The sequence below is a fragment of the Ailuropoda melanoleuca genome, chromosome 8, assembly GCF_002007445.2.
Source record: "Ailuropoda melanoleuca isolate Jingjing chromosome 8, ASM200744v2, whole genome shotgun sequence".
NCBI classification, from domain to species: Eukaryota; Metazoa; Chordata; class Mammalia; order Carnivora; family Ursidae; genus Ailuropoda; species Ailuropoda melanoleuca.
Window position 1 is genome coordinate 68,841,833 of NC_048225.1, and position 22,349 is coordinate 68,864,181.

General features: G+C 43.8%; 1 protein-coding gene across 17 annotated transcripts in view; it reads right to left on the reverse strand.

Annotated features, from left to right (window-relative positions):
• SDCCAG8 (SHH signaling and ciliogenesis regulator SDCCAG8) overlaps nt 1-22,349 on the reverse strand; it is a 239,423-nt gene that overhangs the window by 163,591 nt on the left and 53,483 nt on the right. For 16 of the 17 annotated variants that reach the window (XM_034666637.1, XM_034666640.1, XM_034666635.1 and 13 more), the window contains 2 exons: nt 18,548-18,733; nt 9,050-9,188 (listed from right to left, as the gene is read on the reverse strand). In XM_034666637.1, the coding sequence (XP_034522528.1) occupies nt 9,050-9,188; nt 18,548-18,733 (325 nt within the window). The remainder of the gene's footprint in view (nt 1-9,049; nt 9,189-18,547; nt 18,734-22,349) is intronic. The other variant, XM_034666639.1, reaches the window with a different exon arrangement.

The window sequence follows — 22,349 nt, forward strand, 5'->3', positions numbered from 1 at the left end:
ACGTCAGTCGCTTCAGAGAGGCCAAGTTGATCTGGGGCCTGCAGCCGCCATTTCTCCCAGTGGTTCCCAAGAGGGTGGCTTCCTTCTTTCCCTGAGCACAGCCCCTTTTTGGTGGAAATGGCTGTAGCTCTTGAAGAGTTGAGGGAATCACACTATTCCCCCACCCAGTCAACTCAATCCTCAAGGGACCTTTTCTCTTCTGGGAAATTTCTTTATTTGTGGTTATTCTGTGCTGGCCACATTAGCACATTTTTCAAAACATAATTTGTTGGACTTGATATTCCCAGCCCCAGTTTTATTAAACCAACAAGTATGGGTTACTGTCTTAATGGGGTCAAACATTATCTGAAACAAACTTACATCTAGTCAACTCAATTTTTTAAAATAGGAAACCTATTTTAGAACATACGAAAGTCCTTCCGAAGTGCTAGGGTTAGGTTTCTAGAAACCCTTGTGATCGAAGAATTCACAATTCAAGAATTAAAGCTCTTATGAGAAATAACAAAATTCACACTTAAAAAATTAAATTTAAAATTCATGTAAAAACTTATGAAAATGTTTTTATTTTTATGAACTATAACCCACAAAACTAAAATGATTGTCAACATGCTTTAAGCATTTAATTTACAAATAATGATAACTATTGATTTTTAAATCATAAACTCTTGCTTGCTAGAAACCAGTCAGGCCATACCTATCTCCCATTTTCAAGGTGTTTATAATTTGTTTCTGTTTCATGGCAAATAGTGTACATACCAAGAAGCAATGGGGCACCTGGTGGCTCAGTTGGTTAAGCGACTGGCTCAGGTCATGATCTCAAAGTCCTGAGTTCAAGCCCCGTGACAAGTTCCCTGCTGAGCGTGGGGCTTGTTTAAGATTCTCTCCCTCTTCTTCTGCCCACCCCCCACTTATAGAATCTCTCTCAAAAAAAAAAAAAAAAAAAAAAAAAGCATTATACTCTGCCTGTGCTTGCAATCAAATGACCAAATGTTTTGATCTTTTTACTTTCGGTTTCTAATTTTTGCCATTTTGATTCTGCTGTAGTCTAAGAAAAAGAACAATTTAGAAAGGAAAAAAAGTTTGGGGGGCATTTATTCAACCTCCTGGGTTTTTGGTTTTTTTTTAATCTTCCCTTGGAGGGTTATCTCATTACAGATGCACTCATGATAAGTTTATGCCAAAGCCAACAATTTCCCTTTAAATAGAAGCAAGCAGGTCTGAGGCCTGGTGAACCTTTTCATGTTGTAGTTTTACCAAGGCATCCCTGCAAAACCTCTGCTTTTGCACCCTCAGAGCAGCTCGGAGACATTAAGTAGCCTGCCCAGGATCACAGACCTAAAAAGTGGCAGAGTCGAGTCTGAGCCACGGTGGTGTCACAGCTGAGTCTATGCACAGCATGACGGTTCTCGTGTGACAGGTTAGTGCCCTATAAAATCTTCAGGTGTTTTCACTGCCACCGTCAATGTAAATACAGAACGTAAAATTAATTCCTCCTGTGCACTTACTTAGCATGCAATGTGCAAACGCGGACACTAGATGGCAACAAACGTCAAGGAACTACAAGAACAAAGTACTTTCATCAGTTCCACAATCAAGTAGCTGGTTTCAAAATTAAAATATGGATGCCATGTTTCTTTTTTACTCTCAAAAAGCAAAATTCCTGTTATGTGTTAACATACCTGAGATAAACTCTAGTAGATGTGCATTGTACTTTGTAAACCGCACAGAAATCAGTTCTTGAATGATTACTAATTCAAGGAAAAATGCTTCAGATTCGTAATACACAATAGTTTCTGTTAAACTTTTTAATGCACTAATTTCAAAAATCCACATTCATAGTGAAAGCTAACAATCGACTTTGATTCAATTCAACAAACATTGGCCACGTGAGGAATACAATGATAGATGCTAGAGATGTGCCTTTTAAAGTCTTCTGGTGGTGGGGGCGCCTGGGTGCCCAAGTCAGTTAAGCGTCAGCTTTTGGCTCAGGTCATGATCCCAGGGTGCTGGGATCGAGCCCTGCATTGGGCTCCCTGCTCAGTGGAGTCTGCTTCTCCCTCTCCCCCTGCTTGTGCGCTCTCTCTCTCTGTCAAATAATAAAATTTTTTAAAAATCTTAAAAATTAGGTCTTTTGGTGATGAGAACTATGTAAACAGCTACTAAAATGATACCAGCTCAGTCGGAACACAGAGGAGGAAGAGATTAATTGAAACAAGAAAGGGCTGGGGCAAACTCTAGGGGAAGACTGCCGCCTGGGTTGAGCCCCAAGGCTGAATAGCTGTAAGTGTATCGTGTCAGCAAATTGATGGTCACATTGAGGAAGGTCACATTCCTGACCTTGTAAGTCACATTCAGGAAACAGCACAGGTCGTATGAAAGAGGGCAGTGAAAAATAAGTCTAGAAAACTTAGGCTGGGGCCGTATTGTGAAAGAACTGGAAGGTCATGCTTTTTCTTTTACTGCAAGAGGGGAGCTACTCGAACGGGGAGAGTGACAATTGAGGCGGACTTCGGAAGCAATGGGAAAGACACGCGGGAGCTGGGAAAGGCTTGAGCAAGAGCAACAGAAGTCTAGTGCAAGCATCTATGTAGACCTGAACTGGGATGGAAAGGGTGGGCACAGCGTAGGAGGGACACCAAAGCCCCAGAGACAAAGCAATAGCTTGGCCACTGACTGGATATTGAGAGTGCGGGATGGGGAGGAGCCACGATATTTTAAAGGCTTCAAACCAGGGCTGCTGCCCAGATGAGGATGCAGACAATGGGAGGAGGAGGAGTGCGGACAGGAAAATGGAGAGCAGCAGTCACTTGGCTGCGTAGGTTTTCAGATGTTAATGGAACGTCATACATATATACAGAGGTCTAGTAGCCGCAAGAAACATGGGTCTGGTGCTCAAGAGAGCTGTTAGAGCTAAAGGCACAAGGTGGGGGTGCTCAAATGCAGGGAGTGCTTTGGACATGACAGGAGAAACAAATTCCCGGAAATGAGGACAACAAGGGTGGAAGGCTAGAACTACTGATTGTGTCAAAGGCTTGTGGAAAACAAGTGAAAAGAGATGGAGAGGAGTAGATAAGAGCAATACAAAAGGGACCCACAGGAGTAAATGTCAGATAAATCAAGGGGGAAGATGACATGTTCTGATAGGACAGCCAATGGCTTCCAAGACGGCAGAGTTGGGAGGCGAATGAAGACAGAGATGAGGTCACTGGGCTTAGTAATCAGGAAGTGACTGGTGCCCATTAAGTGAGCCATTCAGGAGCATGAAGTCAGACTACAATTCGTTGCAAGGCTGACTGCAGTGCGTTCAGAAGGCTGCAACAGTGCACACTCTTCCCGAAAGGTCTGCCGGTGAAATGGTGGCGGTGAGAAGTCAATCGTGGAAGTGGACGCTGATCAAGTGAAGGCTGCCCGTTGTTTGTTTAAACAAGGATAACGGCTGGAGATCGGCTGAGGGGGGAGACAGCGGGGAGGGAGGGACTGAAGATACAAGCAGATGTGATGACAAATAGCTAAGAGATCTCAGTAACTTAGAGAAAGAGATTTCATTTTGGGAAGTAAGAGGGCCAGATAAGCAAGGAAAAATGAGCGGGAGACACGTCTGACGGAGGAGAAGCTGCTGAAGGGGCTCTTGTCAGTTGGCTGCGCTGTCAGTAACGCAGGTCGGCCACCGAGTGAGGACTAACAGCGGAGTGGGCAAGTACGGAAAGTGGGATTCCTGCCCACTGGTACCGAAGGTGGACACTGCAAAGAAAAGAACTGTTAAGCAGTACTTCTAACCACTGACGGTGACCAGCGTCAGTCTCCTGTGGAATTCGTTCCGTGGCTTTCTTCAGCAACACTTGCTGGGCTGAAAGCAGCGATAGGAAAAAAATGTGTGATTGAGCCTCCGCTGGGCACTGGCCACAGGGCTAAACTGGCAAGATAAGAATAAAAGACTTCTAGAGTGTTACTGAAAATAGATGACAATTCCCTCAGTTAGTGGATAGTTTCTGAGAACCTATTACATGCCAAGCAGTACGCAACACACTAAAGATTTACCAGTGATCAAGATGGGTTACTTCCTTCCTATCAGAGATTTTAAAGTTTAATGAAGGGCTCCTGGGACGTTCAGTCAGTGAAGCGTCTGAGTCTTGACTTTGGCTCAGGTCATGATCTCAGGGTCATGAGCTCGAGTGCTGTGTTGGGCTCTGCGCTGAGCACGGAGCCTGCTTGGGGTTCTCTCTCTTTCCCTCTGCCCCCCCCACTTGCACACACATGTGTGCACACTAAATAAATAAATAAATGAACGAATAAAAAGTTTAATGAAAGATAAAGACAAATAAGGAAGAATAATAATATGCTGAAGAATGCTGTACATAATGGGGAATAGTTCTTACCTGGGGGTAATTCAGCACACACACGCACACACAGATACACACACCCATGCATGTGTGCACACACACGCGCACATACACACATACACATGCCCACATACAGATACACACAACCATGCCTGCGTGCACACACACGCACATATACAAACACATGCCCACACACAGAGATACAAACACACCCATGCAAACGTGCACACACACATATACATACATACACATGCCCACGCACACAGATACACACACACCCATGCCTGCGTGCACACACACGCACATATACACACATACACATGCCCACACACACAGATACACACACACCCATGCATGCGTGCACACACACGCACATATACACACATACACATGCCCACACACACAGATACACACACCCATGCATGCGTGCACACACACGCACATATACACACATACACATGCCCACACACAGATACACACACACCCATGCCTGCGTGCACACACACCGCACATATACACACATACACATGCCCACACACACAGATACACACACATCCATGCCTGCGTGCACACACACGCACATATACACACATACACATGCCCACACACACAGATACACACACACCCATGCCTGCGTGCACACACACGCACATATACACACATACACATGCCCACACACACAGATACACACACATCCATGCCTGCGTGCACACACACGCACATATACACACATACACATGCCCACACACACAGATACACACACACCCATGCCTGCGTGCACACACACGCACATATACACACATACACATGCCCACACACACAGATACACACACACCCATGCCTGCGTGCACACACACGCACATATACACACATACACATGCCCACACACACAGATACACACACACCCATGCCTGCGTGCACACACACGCACATATACACACATACACATGCCCACACACACAGATACACACACACCCATGCCTGCGTGCACACACACGCACATATACACACATACACATGCCCACACACACAGATACACACACACCCATGCCTGCGTGCACACACACGCACATATACACACATACACATGCCCCCCTACACATGCCCACACATGCACACATGCACACGCATGCACACACATGCACACATGCACACTCACCCGTGGGAACCCCTGACAATGTATGGAGACATCTCTGGATGCCAGAACTTGGGGAAGAGGAGGTATGCTACTGGCATCTTGTTACTAAAGGTCAGGGTTACTGCTAAAACTCCTATGATGTGCAGGCAGGACAACCTCTAAAACAAAGAATTCTGTAGTCCAAACTGTCCATAGTGCCGAGGTTGGGAAGCCCTGCTATGAAGACACAGAAGAGGTACATGACACCCAGGCACGGGAGGCCAGAGCTCTCCTAGAGAGAGAGCGGCAGACCGGAAGGAGCGAAACTATCCAGGTAGGGAGTGAAGAATTTGCACGGCATGAACACACCCAGGGGCTTTAACAGCAGCGCGGAAACAGGGGTCTAGTAGCTGTCTCCATCAGAGGCGCTAGCCCTTGAGGAAATACCTTGTGCCAGAGTTCCTGCGCCATAACAGACACACATTTCAAAATGCAGCCCTTGGGGCACCTGGGCGTCTCAGTCAATGAAGCGTCTGCCTTCGGCTCAGGTCATGATCCTGGGGTCCTGGGATCGAGTCCTGCACTGGGCTTCCTGCTCAGCAGGGAGTCTGTTTCTCCTCTCCCTCTGCTGCTCCCTGTGCCCCCTGCCCCCACTCTGCACGCTCTCTCTCTCTTTCTCTCTCTCGTGGTCTCTCAAATAAAATCTTTAAAAATATAAATAAAATAAAATGCAGTCCTCATTAGCAATCCTCTAAGTCAGATATTATTTCCATTTTACGGATGAGGAAAAACTGCGGCCCGGGGAATTAAGTAAGTTGTCCTAGGTCACGCAGCTGGGGAAATGGTGCAGCTGAGTTGAATCTAGGTTTGCTAACTCTAACAAGACCTCGCCCAACCCCTAAGGTCGGCTGCCCTTCCAAGCTGACAGGGGCCGAGTCTGTGGGAGGAGAGTAATAAGGAAGCATGTGACAGACCTCAGAAGCATGCCAAAGGGATTAGGGACTGTCCTGAGGCAGTGGGCAATCCCGGGCAGATTGGAAATCAAAGAATCACAGGATCAAATCTGCCTTGAAGAAAGGTCATTTCTGGCTGCAGTGTAGGGAGTGGAGCAAAGGAAGGGGATGTTGTAATTCATAAACCCAGAGATTATGGTGCCCAGAACAAGAAAGGTGACAGTGAGGAAAGAATTCGAGGAGAGTTCAGAAACTAAGATTCGTACTTAGTGATTGGCTGGAAGTCAGGCGAGATGGAGAGGATGACAAGTGTCTTTCTGGTCAGGGCATAGTAGCGGACAGAGGTGCTGTTCAAGCAATAGAAAACACAGCAGCGTTGGGGGAGCAAAAGTCATAAGTTCAGCTGGGGATGTAAAATTCATATTTAAATGGAAGAGGGGTGCCGGGGTGGTGCAGTCGGTTAAGTGTCTGACTCTTGATTTCGGCTTGGGTCTTGATCTTGGGGTCCTGGGATTGAGCCCTACGTTGGAGTCTGCGCTCAGCTGGATGTCTGCTTAAGATTCTCTCCCTCTCCCTCGGCCCCTCCCCCTTGCTTGTGCACACACTCTCTCTCTCTCAAGTAAGTAAATCTTCAAAAATGAATGAATGGATGAATGAATGAATGAATGAAGGGAAGGGAAGGGACGAGGAAGAAGGCCAGCCTGGACACCACAGGTAAAATAAGACAGGATAGGAGACCGAGGAAGCAGAGGCAGGAAGGAGGACGATGAGGAGGTTTCATGGCCATAGGGAGAGGGAGCAGATGCAGAGTCTGAGATGCCACCGACACATCGATCAGGTGACAGTTACCATAGAAGAGGGGAGATGTTAGAGGTAAGCAAGCCCGAGTGTGTTGGGACTATGGTGCTGCGTGTATTAACAGCATGGACACAGAAACCTTTCAGGATGACCAGGGGGTGCGCAGAGGGTGCTGCAGACTGAATGCTTGTGCCCCTCCAAAATTCTTGTGTTGAAACCTAACCCCAATGGGATGGTTAAAGGATGTTTGGCCTTTGGAGGTGATTAGGTCCTTCAGATGGAGTAGGATTAGTGCCCTTATAAAAGAGGTCCCAGAGCAGTCCCTCACCCCTTCGGCTATGAGGCCACACAGCAAGAAGACGGCCGTCTACGAACCAGGAAGCACGCCCCCACCAGACACCAGCTCTGCTGGGAAAGGCAACATTTCCCAGATGGCGCCTTCATCGTGGACTCCCCAGCCCCCAGAACTGCGAGAAATAAATGTCTGCTGTTGAAGCCAGTCAGGCTGTGGTGTTTTTGTTATAGCAGCCCGAGCAGACAAAGACGAGGGGGAAAAGGTCAGATGCTAACACTCTTCAAAAGTGTCAAACAGCCAACAACTATTTTATAAAACCAAGTAATAACATGAATGAGTTTCTTTTAAAAACAGTGTCAAATAGTGAGGCTGGGACAAATAGTGATTGAGAGTTTATACTGATTAAAATCAGGGAGAGGAGAGACCACGATGATTTCAAAGAGGACTGGTCACTAACGGAGAGGATAGAAGAAAGGCCTGGAACTGGCAGTAAGGAGTGGCGTGCATGCTCATTCCTCCATCACAGCCCCATGAGATGAGATGAGCAGCATAGGGCCTTCACTGGAGGGACTGAGGGTCACAGTATCATCAAAGGACGACGAGGGTTCAGCACAAATGAACCACCAGGAGTCTCTGAGGAGACGAAGCCCAATAGGGAGTTTGGTGAGAATGGATGTAAGTTACAGAGGCACAGGGGCATTAGTCATGGAAGCAATGTGGGTCAGTGATCTGGGGAGAGCCAGGGATGAGCTGGACAGATACAAATGGACTGAATACACGGGTGAAGAGCCCCATACTTAATAAAATACTGATGCTCCCCTACGGCATAGGCCAAAGCTATCCGATGGGACTCTGCAACGACAGAAATGTTCCACATCGGCACTGCCCAGTACAGCGATCGCTAGCTACTAGGAGCGTGGCTAGTGTGTCCACGGAAAACACACAGTGGCTTCAGTGGACTCAGGCACGGCCCCCAAACACAGCAATGAATCAGCAAGAACCTCCAATGATTCAAAATGCTGGCAAAACCGCCTGATGGTGAAGTGTGAATGAGTACGGTCACTATCATTCGAGGAGTGTGACTTAGCCCCCGTGGGACCCGCTCGTAGCCAAGGATGCTACTCGATACACATGTATTATTTATCATCTGTGCCATGTCTGGATGTTCTCAGCATTTCCCAGGCACAGGGGAGAACCATTGGTCGGCCGTCATACGACCGTCATACAGAACCCATGCGAATGCGTTACGGTTTTCCCAGTGTTCAAAATTACCAGCGAACGAGCAGACGAAGCGTGCAAGTCTCTCCAAGCACTTTCCCACGTGGTACTACAGCCTCTGACTAGTGATATAACAGGAAGATTTGCAGAGGAAGAAGAATCCTACTAGTAAATCTGTTTCATTTCACAAAGTCAATATTAACAGATTGGTATTCATTTTGTGTGTTTAGAAGAAAGAATTTAGTCATGGAAGAGTAACCACAGAAACACTTGGAAAAGAATAGAGGGCAGTTACGGCGTGCCTTCGTTTTGGTCTTCCGGAACTTGCCTTGGTTTTCTCGAAGTTGGCCTCCTCGGTCACTTGCACGGCCTGCTTCACCTGCTCGTAAGCACTGGCTTCTCTTTGCTGCACTTCTGTCAAGCTGCTCCTGACAGAGACCAGCGCAGACATCAAGTCATCCCTTTCCCTGTCAGCACAACAAGAACATGCAAAATGAGAAATGGTCAAACGATCGCGTATTCGTCAGCCAGGAAAGGAAAGGCAGTAGCACATCGTGGAAGAAGAACCTGGGCGGACCAGCTCAGCACGTCGTAAAGCACATGGGAGAAAGACCCTCTGTCCCCCCACCCCCCGGCCAAGGGGTAGGCAGCGCGGCCAGAAAGGCTGGACATTCCCGGCAGGGCTGAATCTGTGAAGGACAATAACCTATTGTGGGGAGGACGGCCCCACTGTGCGTTGCAAAGTAAAGCCCAGAAAAAAGGAAGTTCATTTAAAATTAGAAGGGGGGGGCTGGGGAAAAAAGGAATAAGAGAAGGTGGGGGTTCTACCTCAAAGCAGAAGTTAACATGTTCAGGGGCTACTAAGGTCCTGTCTACACTGCCGACTCCCCTCTTGTTTGTCTGACCAAATAGGTCCTTTCCTGTCCGTCTTCCTCCACAACCCTCTTTTCTGCCGTTCTCTTTCAATTAAAGTCTTTCACCTACTTAGGAACACATTTCTCCTTTCAATGCGTAGGACGGCTGAATCCCTCAAATGCCCTGATCATGCAGAGAACACTCAGGATTTAACAAAATCTCATCCTGCTAGCTTTGATCGCTGCCTGGCCCCACACCCTCGTCAGCAATTCTCAGAAGTCCTCTAAGCTAACTGTCTGACCAAATAGGTCCTTTCCTGTCCGTCTTCCTCCACAACCCTCTTTTCTGCCGTTCTCTTTCAATTAAAGTCTTTCACCTACTTAGGAACACATTTCTCCTTTCAATGCGTAGGACGGCTGAATCCCTCAAATGCCCTGATCATGCAGAGAACACTCAGGATTTAACAAAATCTCATCCTGCTAGCTTTGATCGCTGCCTGGCCCCACACCCTCGTCAGCAATTCTCAGAAGTCCTCTATTTCTTGGGGATAGATGCAACCAGATGCCAGAACACTCTGGCGTGCAAACTAGTAAAGATCCAATCTCATGGGTTAAATAAATCCCGTAGAAGATTTTAAGATATTTGGAATTTATCCACTGGATAAAAATGACCAGAAGACCAAAGAGAAAATGAGGTGGGAAACTTCCTATACACAGAAAGCAAAAATAATTTAAGTTGGACGGCTCTGTCTGCTAGTCTACACTTCCTTGAAGAGCTCGAGTTCTAAACTGTGGTTTCAAATTCAGTTCAAGTAACTGCTTGAGTTTCCTTTTTCTTTTTTTTTTTTTTTTTTTTTTTTTGCCAAGTCCTAAACTACCAGGAAAGAGCCAACTCTGATTTTTTTTTTTTTAAGTTTAGCAACCTCTAAGGAGAAATAATTTCAAAGGTTATAATCTCTGAGTTTGAGTTGCCTTCAGAATTAACCAGTGACTCGATTTTTAAAAATCTTTTTTTTTCTTTTTTAGATTTTATTTATTTGACAGAGAGAGCAAGCACAAGCCAAGCCAGGGGAGTGGCAGGCAGAGGGAAAGAGAGAAGCAGGCTTCCTGCTGAGCAAGGAGCCCCAAGCAGGGCTCAATCCCAGGGTCCTGGGATCATGTCCTAGCCAAAGGCAGATGTTTAATCGACTGAGCCACCCGGGCGCCCCTAAAAAAAAAAAAATCTCTTAAAGATTAAATAATTTAAACTATTTGTGGTATTTGGAAAGCACTCATATTTTAAGAAATATGTAATAATGAACAAAGTTACAATTATTAAGTTTCCTAAAAGCCCGTTTTGTTTAAAAAAAAAAGAATTGCTTCAATTATCGTAAAATTCATGGGAGCATAGGGATCTTCACTTTAGAATTTCCTGGTGGGTTTTGAATTGAGAAAAATAATTTACTCTTTAATTCTTTTGTTCTAAAGGAAATGAAAAAAGGAGTTAATTATTTTGATCAAATATAATCAAACACAATGGTTATGTGAGTTGAAGAATCAAAGCAAGGTTAAATCATTCTCATTAAGTCAAACACAGATTATTTGAAGGCAAAGGGAATTTATATTTATTTGCATTTCAAAAAAGTAACATAAAAGAGGACGGGCTTCACTGAGAACTGCAGTCCAACTAGAACCTAGGACTCTAAAAGAAAATACAAATGTGCTCTTTAAGGACAGCAAGCCAGAATGGGCATCAGCTCGTCACCTTTCTTACAGTTGTTAAGTTGGACTGAGAAAGCATTCAGTGATGCTCTGATCTCTTTGTGACACCACGCCCTCACTGAAGCCAAGGTTCCAACTAAAAAGAATTAACAGAAAAGCTCAGTGTTGATAGTATGCTGACAGATTACAACAGGGCCAAAATCGAACAAGTCTGCTGCTTACAGGAGACTTAACGCTTTATTTTTTTTTTTAAAGATTTTATTTATTTATTTGACAGAGATAGAGACAGCCAGCGAGAGAGGGAACACAAGCAGGGGGAGTGGGAGAGGAAGAAGCAGGCTCATAGCAGAGGAGCCTGATGTGGGGCTCGATCCCATAACGCCGGGATCACGCCCTGAGCCGAAGGCAGACACCTAACCTCTGTGCCACCCAGGCGCCCCAGACTTAACGCTTAATATACTTGATCTGTTTTCAGTACGTCCTCTTGCTGAGAGGAGTTTGCCACGTTAGCAGATACTCAGGGGAATAAAGGACAAAAGGCGGAATGAATGAGTAGTGACTCTGCTAGAGGGCATCAAAAAAGGTAAAGTAAAACTCCTCCCAGGTCTAATATCTTAGGATCTAGGTTTAAAAAGTCACAAGGCTATTTAGAATTAGAGACTAAAAGAGTTTAGTTGTTCTGGTTCAAAAACTTTTCAGACTATCAACTCATCAAGTTTCAGACGACAGACAATCATCAAAGATAAACACCCCCAAATAGTGATGTCTTGCTAAGCTCATCGTCATTCAACAGTGAGCCCATGAAATGATGATACTAAACATCTGTACGGCCACTGGACTGACACGCTCCCAATTTTCTGGAAAAGAAATGTACCACATGCTCTAAGGCGGCCCTCAGACCACCTGGGAAGCTCCAGAGAGATCCCTACATTGCACACACACTGGCAGGTAGAGGAAGCCATCTTGATAGTTTAGCGTTATCCCCTCAGTCGCTACATTTTTTTGTTTTGCTTTGTTTCAACTCGGTCGGCCCATATCCAAATAGCAAGCACTTGAAACAGACCCAGCTCTGGGCATGTCAGCCCTGTCCTCAACATGAGGCCTTGCGTCCAGTCCCATTCCTGGGTCACCTCCTTGACTTAGCTCCCCTTCTCCAGCCCCGGCCCCACGCTACTCCACCTTGTCTGGCCATCAGGAGCAGCCCATCCCAGCCACCCAGGAGAGCTACCCAGGCAGCTGCAGGCCTGCTCCAGGGCCCCCAGTCCACAGGCCCAGCCCAGAGCCAGGCCCGAGTGCGCTTCTCCCAGCGGGAAGCTGTAAAAATACAGAGGACCTACCAATGGGAGTGTGAGGTGGCAGTTTGCCAAATTACCATCTGCAACGGCCAAAGGCCTGCGAGCGCTTCAAAAACACCATGGAAGGGTGAAATACTTCAAAACTTAAAATGAGATGCATTTGTAATTACATACAGGCATCTATTTTTAACATTATCAAATCATCAATTTCCTTAAATATAACTAAGACAAGATTTAGTGCTTCAAGAACACCATGGAAGGGTCATCAAGGAGTTTTTCGAGGCAGAGCAAGCAACACAGCATCCATGCTGCCACATTCCACGACCAAAATGATCCACGGAAGAGCACCTAACGCCCAAGTCGCGGCACAGGGCCACGGGTGCGAGTTCCAGGATGAACCCGCTGGCGAGTGTGCAGTACTGAAGGAATTCAGTGCAACAATCAGAGCAACAAGGACTGAGAAAGTCTCTGAATAACCTGGGTTGGACGTTCGAAATAAGGAAAAGGCAGAGGTGGTCCGATACAGATGCATGAGCTTCATCTTGAAAGACAGGGTGCCTGAGAAATGCCGGAAATTCCTCCGTTATTCCACAGTGAGTACCAGTTTCAGGCATCATTTAGCACCATTAGTATTATTCCTTCTTTTAAAAGCAAGTCTAGAAGGCTGACTACAGCATTTCCTTGTTCCTCATTTCTGGGAAGTTCCTGCCAACTACACACCACATTGCCAAGACCCGCTCAAAATTCACAAGCTGGACTGAAGTCCCGGGATAGTACGATAGTAATCACTTCTCCTTCGGAAACTTCTCCAAGGCACTAGGGGCTACAGAAAACGGTCTACTACAGAGCAGTTCCGTCCTGACGATCTTTTGAAAGTGTTTTGATCATTACGCAAGAAAGAGAAGGTACCGCTGCTCTTACTTACCTCAAGGCATAATGAGGCCTGAGTGAAAGGCAGGTCAGAAACACTGTGAGGACTTCAAATCAACTTTTAAAATGTATCCAACGTCATCAACAGTTGTTAAGAATACTCTCCAAAAAGTCCTTATGGTCCTAACACAACGCCACAAACATACTGGTGGTCTGTCTCCAGGTCATGCCTGATCCTGTCCTTTTCCAGTGATTGAGTCACTCCTGTCATATATCTTACACATTCTGTGCTAAAAGTTCAACAAAGGAACTGCCAGCCCGTGTCACAATGCCACGTTTCAAGAATCAAGGAGATTCTTTGCATTCATCATATTTGGGATATAATTTTTAAAATTCCATCTTAGAGTCCTGCAGGAAAGTCTGTGATCCAGCTCACTGAGGGTCCAGGCTTCTAATTATGCAGGAAACTAGAAATCCAGACCTAAAAAGTGCTGGCCACTCTTCAAAGGCAGCATAACACTCAACATTCAGCATTCTGCATTAATAAGTTGAAAGAAGCTAAACACCAGCTGAGGCCAAAGGAATCCTATAGACAAAGGTTTCATTGACAGTAAAAGCAGGAGCCTTCCACTGTGCTCTGTTAGGAAAGCAGAACACGAGCTCATGATATGCTGACAAAGCAGAAAATCAAACCTCTGGTAGACATTTATTTTAAAAGGCAAAGAGGTAAAATGTAGGATAGAGACAAAGGAATATATAACTAAGGAAGAATCTAATCTCTAAATGACTGCCAACCTTGAAAACGTAAACACTGCAGCTTCCTCTTAAGATATTTTTCTCATGGGGCGCCTGGGTGGCACAGTCTGTTAAGCGTCTGCCTTCGGCTCAGGGCGTGATCCCGGCGTTATGGGATCGAGCCCCACATCAGGCTCTTCTGCTGAGCCTGCTTCTTCCTCTCCCACTCCCCATGCTTGTGTTCCCTCTCTCGCTGGTTGTCTCTATCTCTGTCGAATAAATAAATAAAATCTTTAAAAAAAAAAAAAGATATTTTTCTCATGACCTACAAGGATAATATGAAAGGCGGTAGGGGAAAAACACCCTGTCTTTTATTTGTTGGGTTATGCTAGACCACTTAGTTAAACTCTGCCTCTCTTCATCTGTGTGACTTTGAATATGCTTTTTGCCCTTTTTAAATGAATTTTTCATTACATTTTCCTTGTAAATGTAATTACCAACACAGTTAAAGACCCATTTGACACCTACTTTTGATTTCGGTCCCTTCTTCCCCCTCTCCAGGGGTAATCCCTGTTAAATTTTGGGTGCTCATCCTTTCAAACCTTTTTCTATGTCTATGTAGGAACCTGGAGAAAAAACTTCATACTTGGTTGGGTATGGACTTTTTTAAAAACTAAAAATACAAATGAGTTTCATTTCCCACGTATTTTTCATCTTTATTTTTTCCTTCAACAGTGTATTGTGGCTTGATCCTCCATCGGTACACGTGGATCCACCTCACTCTTTTCTTCTTTCACTGTGCTTAACATATCGTATCTAAACCTTCCAAGGACATTTAGGCTGTTCACACCTAAAAGAAACACTTCCTGTTTTCCTCCACAATTTCTGTACTCACAACACTTCCGACACCTGATGTGTGCATTTTCCACACCAACCAATTCTCTAAGTCTCAGCTGATACTAACTCAATGGGGACATTAATTTCCTGGAGTCAGCGCAGACCCCACAGGTTAGGGCTCAGTTCCGTAAGACTGTCCCCCACTTTAGGTGCCCACCGCAAGTCACCTGTACTTCTGAACAACTGGCCATTAAGTCAGGGGTTCTTGTGACCCCTTCCTCAGCCTCGATAATCTGCTACGACAGCTCACAGAACTCAAGAAAGTGCTTTATTTACTGTTCCCCAACTACTACACAGGATGGAACTCACACACGGCTACAGGGAAGAGACACACAGAGCAGCATGAGGGCAGCAGCATGGAGCTTCCGTGCCCTCTCTGGGTCCGCCACCTTCCTGGCACCTTGCTGTGTTCACTAACCCAGAAGCCCTCCAAATTCCATTGTTTAGGGTTTTTAGGGAGGTTCTATAGGCATGACTGATAAAATCATTAGCCATTGGTGATTGAACTCAATCTCCAGTCCCTGCCCACTCTCCAAGGGCTGAAAGTTCTAATCCTCTAATCACAGGGATGGTTCCCCTGGCAACCAGCACCCCCCCGCCTTAGTGGGTTTCCAAAAGTCATCTCATCAACGTAAACTCAGTTGTAAGAATAACAGAAGATGTTCCTTTCACCTTGATGTTCCAGAGCTATTTCAGCAGGGGACAGAAACCAAATATAACAAAGGATGTTCCTATTGTTCTTATCATTTAGGACATTACAGGAGGGATTTTAGGAGCTCTGTGCCGGGAACTAGAGATGAAGACCAAAATATGTATTTCTTATCATAGCAAATTATCACAACACCAACTACAAATAATGCTGCAAAAGCATTCCCTAGAATGGCCCCATCGTGCATGTACATAGGTTCTTTCGGGGAGATTCTGAAACACGTAATACACAATTTATTAATGGATAATGCTAAATTACCCTACAAAGTAGTATCGACTTACAGTTCTCACCAGCAGTAAGTGAAAATACTGCCTCATTCACGGCCTCCCAAGTTCTTGTCATTATCAATCTCATTAATTTTCACCAATTTGAGGGGTTGGTTTTTTGAAAATCTGTATTTCCCTGAATAATAACAGAGTGAATACCTTCTCATGTATTGACATCTTCCTATTTAATTGCTCACCAATTCTTATTCTTTATCCACATTGCAACTGGGCAGTTTGTCCTTTGTGTTTGTTTCAAAGGACGTTCCTTAGATTGTGTACCAATTTTTTGTTATGTAACAAGCAAATATTTTCTCCAGTCTTTTAATTTCCATTTGTATCATTACATCCATAAGAAGTTTATTTTTAATGAAGTTAAATGTATAATTTTTTTCCTTTATGGCATTCATTTTCCACACCAGTTCAGGACTTGACCTATCCAAAAGCCATAAAGATAATTTTCTATTAATGCTCTTATAGACTGAATTATAGCTGGGTCTTTAAACCATCTTGAATTTGTTTTTGTGAAGTATGGCTCTATTGTTTTTTTTCAAATGTAAACAGGCACATTTTTAATTTCTCTGAGCCCCAGTTTCGTAGCCGCAAAATGGGGGTAATAATATTTACCTCGCAAATGTTTACTAAGGTTAAAAAAGATTATGTTTTTAAACTGCCTGGCACAGTTCTTGGTATATAATAATTGTTTGCCACATGGCAGTTGGATCTGAAAATATATTTAATAAATACTTAAAAATTTTATAGTTATGTGAAATATAAGAATAATGTAATAATATATTTAATTAATATAATATTTAACAAAAAGCAGGACCATCAGCTCAGATCATAAAGCTACCAGTCAGTTCTTAGTGGAGAAATTCAGTTTCTATATAACAACCAATATAGGTTAGTTATTTATGGAAACCATGGCTACCAGACATTTTGAGTGCTTTTGGAGCAGGAGAGGTACAGAGGAGTCTTAATACTTACACAGCATTTATTATTTGGTAGGAACTGTTTTAAGCACTACATAGGTATTCTTTCAAAGAACCCTCAAAATAATGCTAGTAGGTACTTTCATCTCCATCTTAAATATGGGGAAATTGAGTCACAAGAGGTTCAGTAACTTTCGTGGGGTTACACAGGCAGGTGGTAGCAGAACGAGAATATGAATCTAGGCAGTTTGCGCTCTTGCCACAAGGCTAAGTGCCCCAGAAAAATCCCAACACATAGTATTATTCCCCCAAACACAAGAAGTCCAGACTCAGAGAAGTGATTCGTCCAAAGGTCAAAACACTGGGGTAAAATTGGTCTGACTTTAACGACCAAGTCTTTCCATTCTCCACACCAGTTCCAACTGGAGGAACTCTGACTGCCAAAATGCCTTGCCCTATGAACAGCAAACACTCACTGAGTGTCTACCGCAGGCCAGGTCCTCTGCCAGAAGCCAGGGATACAGAAATAAACACATCCCAGGTATCACCTCCAAGTATACACAATATACTATCAAATCATAGAAGAAAGGAGCCTAAGGCAGTTGAGGACAAGACGGATGAGGTTGGCAAGAGAATACTTCTTGGAGGTGGTGATGTCTGCACTATTTAAACAAGCCCAAACAGCATAGAGAAGAGTAGGGGTCACAGGAGAACACACACTATAGATCACCACTGGATGGTGTATTAAATAGCAATTCTCAAATTCCACAGGATAACCTTTTCACAGGAAAAGGCTTCCCTGGAACAGTGAAGATGGGCCAAAAAGGATGTACACAGAGAACTGTAGTATTTCAGCCTAGATGAAAACCTTGACTGCATGAAAGCTCACTTGGAACTTGTCCTTAGTTGATCTTCAAATACTGATAGTGGCTATAAGGGTCCTTCTTCCGATGCACTCTCAGTGTTCCTCACAGCAGGCACATGATGAAGACATGATAAAAATTCACTCTACCTGAAGTTCTGCTGGGAAATCCAAGAGTTGGCAAAATCAAAAGAATTCCTCTCGGGGCCCTGGGGTGGCTCAGTTCGTTAAGCGTCTGCCTTCTAGGATCGAGCCCCACATGGGGCTCCCTGCTCAGCGGGGAGTCTACCTCTTCCTCTCCCTCTGCACCCCCATGCTCACTGTTCTCTCTCTCAAATAAATAAATAAGAAATATTTTAAAAAAGAATTCTGCTCAAACTCAGTTTTGTTACAAATAGTTCTGGATTTGCAATTAGAGACTCACAGACATGAACAGAATTGTAAAGGTTATCTACTTCAATTCCCTCACGTCAAGATGAGACCAAGGCCAAGAGAAGTAAAATTACTGCTCCAATGACCTGGTCACACACAGCTGCCAGAACCCACCTGTTCTGTCTTCAAGAAAGCTCCAGTGAAATAAAATAAAATCCATTTATTTGAAGCTCAGCGTCAATCCCACGTGAGACAGCACGGGGGTGAAAGAACACATCGCTCCTGTAAAGATGCGATTTTGCACGTTGCGAAGCCTCCATGTAGAGAAGTACTTACTTAGTCAGTCTTTCAATGGTCTGCATGTGAACGTTGTTATGGGTCTGGGAGAGAACAGCTTCGTGCTGAGCACATTTCAAACAAAGGCCACCAACACGGTTAGACATATTAGCGAGAAGAGACTCTTTAAGCTTTAGCCGCTCTTTAAGATCCTCACAATTTTTCTGATATTCAGCTAGGTCTTTCCTGAAAAGAAGGGGGAAAATGTTCTAGCAAATGACCAGACACACTACTGTCACCTGTATCATTCCAGAGATAACTGCTACTACCATTTCTGGGTACTTACCTTAGGAGGTCCTCTGTTTACAATACCTAATTAAGTCTTACTGCAACCCTGAAACGTGAGATTACCCTAATTGACACTTTGAGTAAAATGAGACCTGAATATATTAAATAATTAGCAAAAGTTCTTGTAAGATTTTAACACAGATTAGTCTGCCTCTTCATATCAGCTCTGTTTTCAAAGGATACGTCTCCATTATACTACCCACCGATCACAAATAAAACACACATCCTAAGTCAAGGCAACATAACACAACATCCTTGAATTGAGGGAAATACCCGATTCCAAGTGTTAACCCTTAATATGTATAGAGTACCTTAGAAGCTCATGAGTCATTTATTGCTGCCCATTCTTCTTCAGGGGGAAAAAGAAATTTTAAAGAACTATCTAACCACAAAGTTCTATAAAGAACTATTTCAAAAGAAAGTAGGCTACTCTCTTCTTCTAGAAAGAAGTTATATAGAATCCATCAGTCATAAAGATTTATAAGTAGCAGCTATTAGCTGGAAATATGCAATCTGTTAAAGAAAAGGCCGAGGAAGTGTGTGTGTGTGTGTGTGTGTGTGTTTACTTTGTTTTACTATATGAAACAGTCCCTGGATGAAGTTCTTCAGGCTGACTTTTTAAGGATAAAATGACCAGTGTATGGATTGCATTCCTGCCCCCAGCCCTTCCCAGTAAAACTTTGGTAAAGTCAACTGGGACAACGGAGCTTGCACAGACAATCCTTTCCAACTGTATATTATATATATCTAAAAAACTTCTGTCTCATGGTTCATGTATAGAAATGCAACTGATTTCTGAGCACTGATTTTGTATTCCACCACATTACTGGATTGCTCTATAACACCTAGTAGTTTGGGGGTGGATTCTTTGGGTTTTCCATATAGCGTATCATGTCATCTACGAAGAGAGAGAGTTTGACTTTTTCTTTGCCAATTTGAATACACGTAATCCCTTTTTGTTGTCTGATTGCTGTTGCAAGGACTTCTAGTACTATGTTGAATAATAATGGTGAGAGTGGGCACCCTTGTCATGCTCCTGATCTTAAGGGAAAGGCTTTCAGCTTTTCCCCATTGAGAATGATATTCACTGTAGGCTTTTCATAGATGGTTTTTAATGAAATTGAGGAATGTACCCTCTATCCCTACACTCTGAAGTGTTAGGGGATCCCTCTTACATTGTTGGTGGGAAGGCAAGTTGGTACAGCCACTCTGGAAAACAGTGTGGAGGTCCCTTAAGAAGTTAAAAATTGAGCTACCCTGTGATCCAGCCATTGCACTACTGGGTATTTACCCCAAAGATACAAATGTAGTGAAGAGAAGAGCCATATGCACCCCAATGTTCATAGCAGCATTGTCCACAATAGCTAAATTGTGGAAGGAGCCAAGATGCCCTTCAACAGATGACTGGATTAAGAAGATGAGGTCCATATGTACAATGGAATATTACTCAGCCATCAGAAAGAATGATTACACAACATTTGCAGCAACATGGACGGGACTGGACAAGATTATGCTAAGTGAAATAAGTCAAGCAGAGAAAGACAATTATCATATGGTTTCACTCATTTATGGAACACAAGAAATAGCAGGAAGATCAGTAGGAGAAGAAATGGAAGAAGGACGCGGGGGGTAATCAGAAGGGGGAATGAAGCATGAGAGACTATGGACTCTGGGAAACAAACTAAGGGCTTCAGAGGGGAGGGGGGTGGGGGATTGGGATAGGCCGGTGATGGGTAGTAAGGAGGGCACATATTGCATGGTGCACTGGGTATTATACACAAGTAATGAATCATGGAATTTTACAGCAAAAACTAGGGATGTACTGTATGGTGACTAACATAATAAAAAATTATATGAAAAAAAACAAAAACAAACAAAAAACTTTCTAGCTTACAAAAGAGAAAATAGCCCTTAAATACTTGGACTACTGAAAGCAGGCACTTTATCTCCACCTCAGTCAACTGTGTTGTCAGTTTCCGTTACACTCAGGGAGCTACAGCTATGCTAACTCGCTATCACAGGAGAGAGGCCGTGAACCAAGACACCGGGCTGTCACACACCACCTCTACTCTGGGATGTGGGGGCTTTCAGCCGCCTTGAGCAGGTGGGAAAGATCCGCAGGCAATCTAAGTGTTAAAAAAATTAATCTATGGAAAAGAAGAGGTCACAACCAACAATATTGAAATTGGAAGGATTACTAGAAATTTTTATCAACAGCTATATGCCAAAAAACTAAGCAATCTGGAAGAGATGGAGGCCTTCCTGGAAACCTATAAACTACCAAGACTGAAACAGGAAGAAATAGATTTCTTAAACAGGCCAATTAATTATGAAGAGATTGAGTCAGTGATAAACAACCTTCCAAATAACAAAACTCCAGGCCCGGATGGTTTTCCTGGGGAATTCTACCAAACATTCAAAGAAGAAATAATACCTATTCTCCTAAAGCTATTTCAAAAAATAGAAACAGAAGGAAAGCTACCAAACTCATTCTATGAGGCTAATATTACCTTGATCCCCAAACCAGGCAAAGACCCCCTCAAAAAGGAGCATTACAGACCGATTTCAATAATGAATATGGACGCCAAAATCCTCAACAAGATCCTTGCTAATAGAATCCAACAGTACATTAAAAGGATTATCCATCATGACTAAGTGGGATTCACACCTGGGATGCAAGCGTGGTTCAACATTCGCAATCAATCAGTGTGATACATCATGTGAACAAGAAAAGACTCAGGAACCGTATGATCCTCTCAATTGATGCAGAAAAAGCATTTGACAAAATACAGCATCCTTTCCTGATTAAAACCCTTCAGAGTGTAGGAATAGAGGGTACATTTCTCAATCTCATAAAAGCCATCTATGAAAAGCCTACTGCAAGCATTATTCTCAATGGGGAAAAGCTGGAAGCCTTTCCCTTAAGATCAGGAACACGACAAGGATGCCCACTCTCGCCACTATTATTCAACATAGTACTAGAAGTCCTTGCAACAGCAATCAGAAGACAAAAAGGGATCAAAGGTATCCAAATCGGCAAAGAAGAAGTCAAACTGTCTCTCTTTGCAGATGACATGATACTCTATATGGAAAACCCAAAGGAATCCACTCCCAAACTATTAGAAGTTATAGAACAATTCAGTAAGGTGGCAGGATACAAAATCAATGCCCAGAAATCAGTTGCATTTCTATACACGAATAACGAGACTGAAGAAAGAGAAATTAGGGAATCCATCCCATTTACAATAACACCAAAAACCATACGTTACCTTGGAATTAACTTAACCAGAGACGTAAAGGACCTATATCCTAGAAACTATAGATCACTTTTGAAAGATATTGAGGAAGACATAAAAAGATGGAAAAATATTCCATGCTCATGGATTGGAAGAATTAACATAGTTAAAATGTCCATACTACCCAGAGCAATCTACACTTTCAATGCTATCCCGATCAAAATACCGAGGACATTTTTCAAAGAACTGGAACAAATAGTCCTTAAATTTGTATGGAA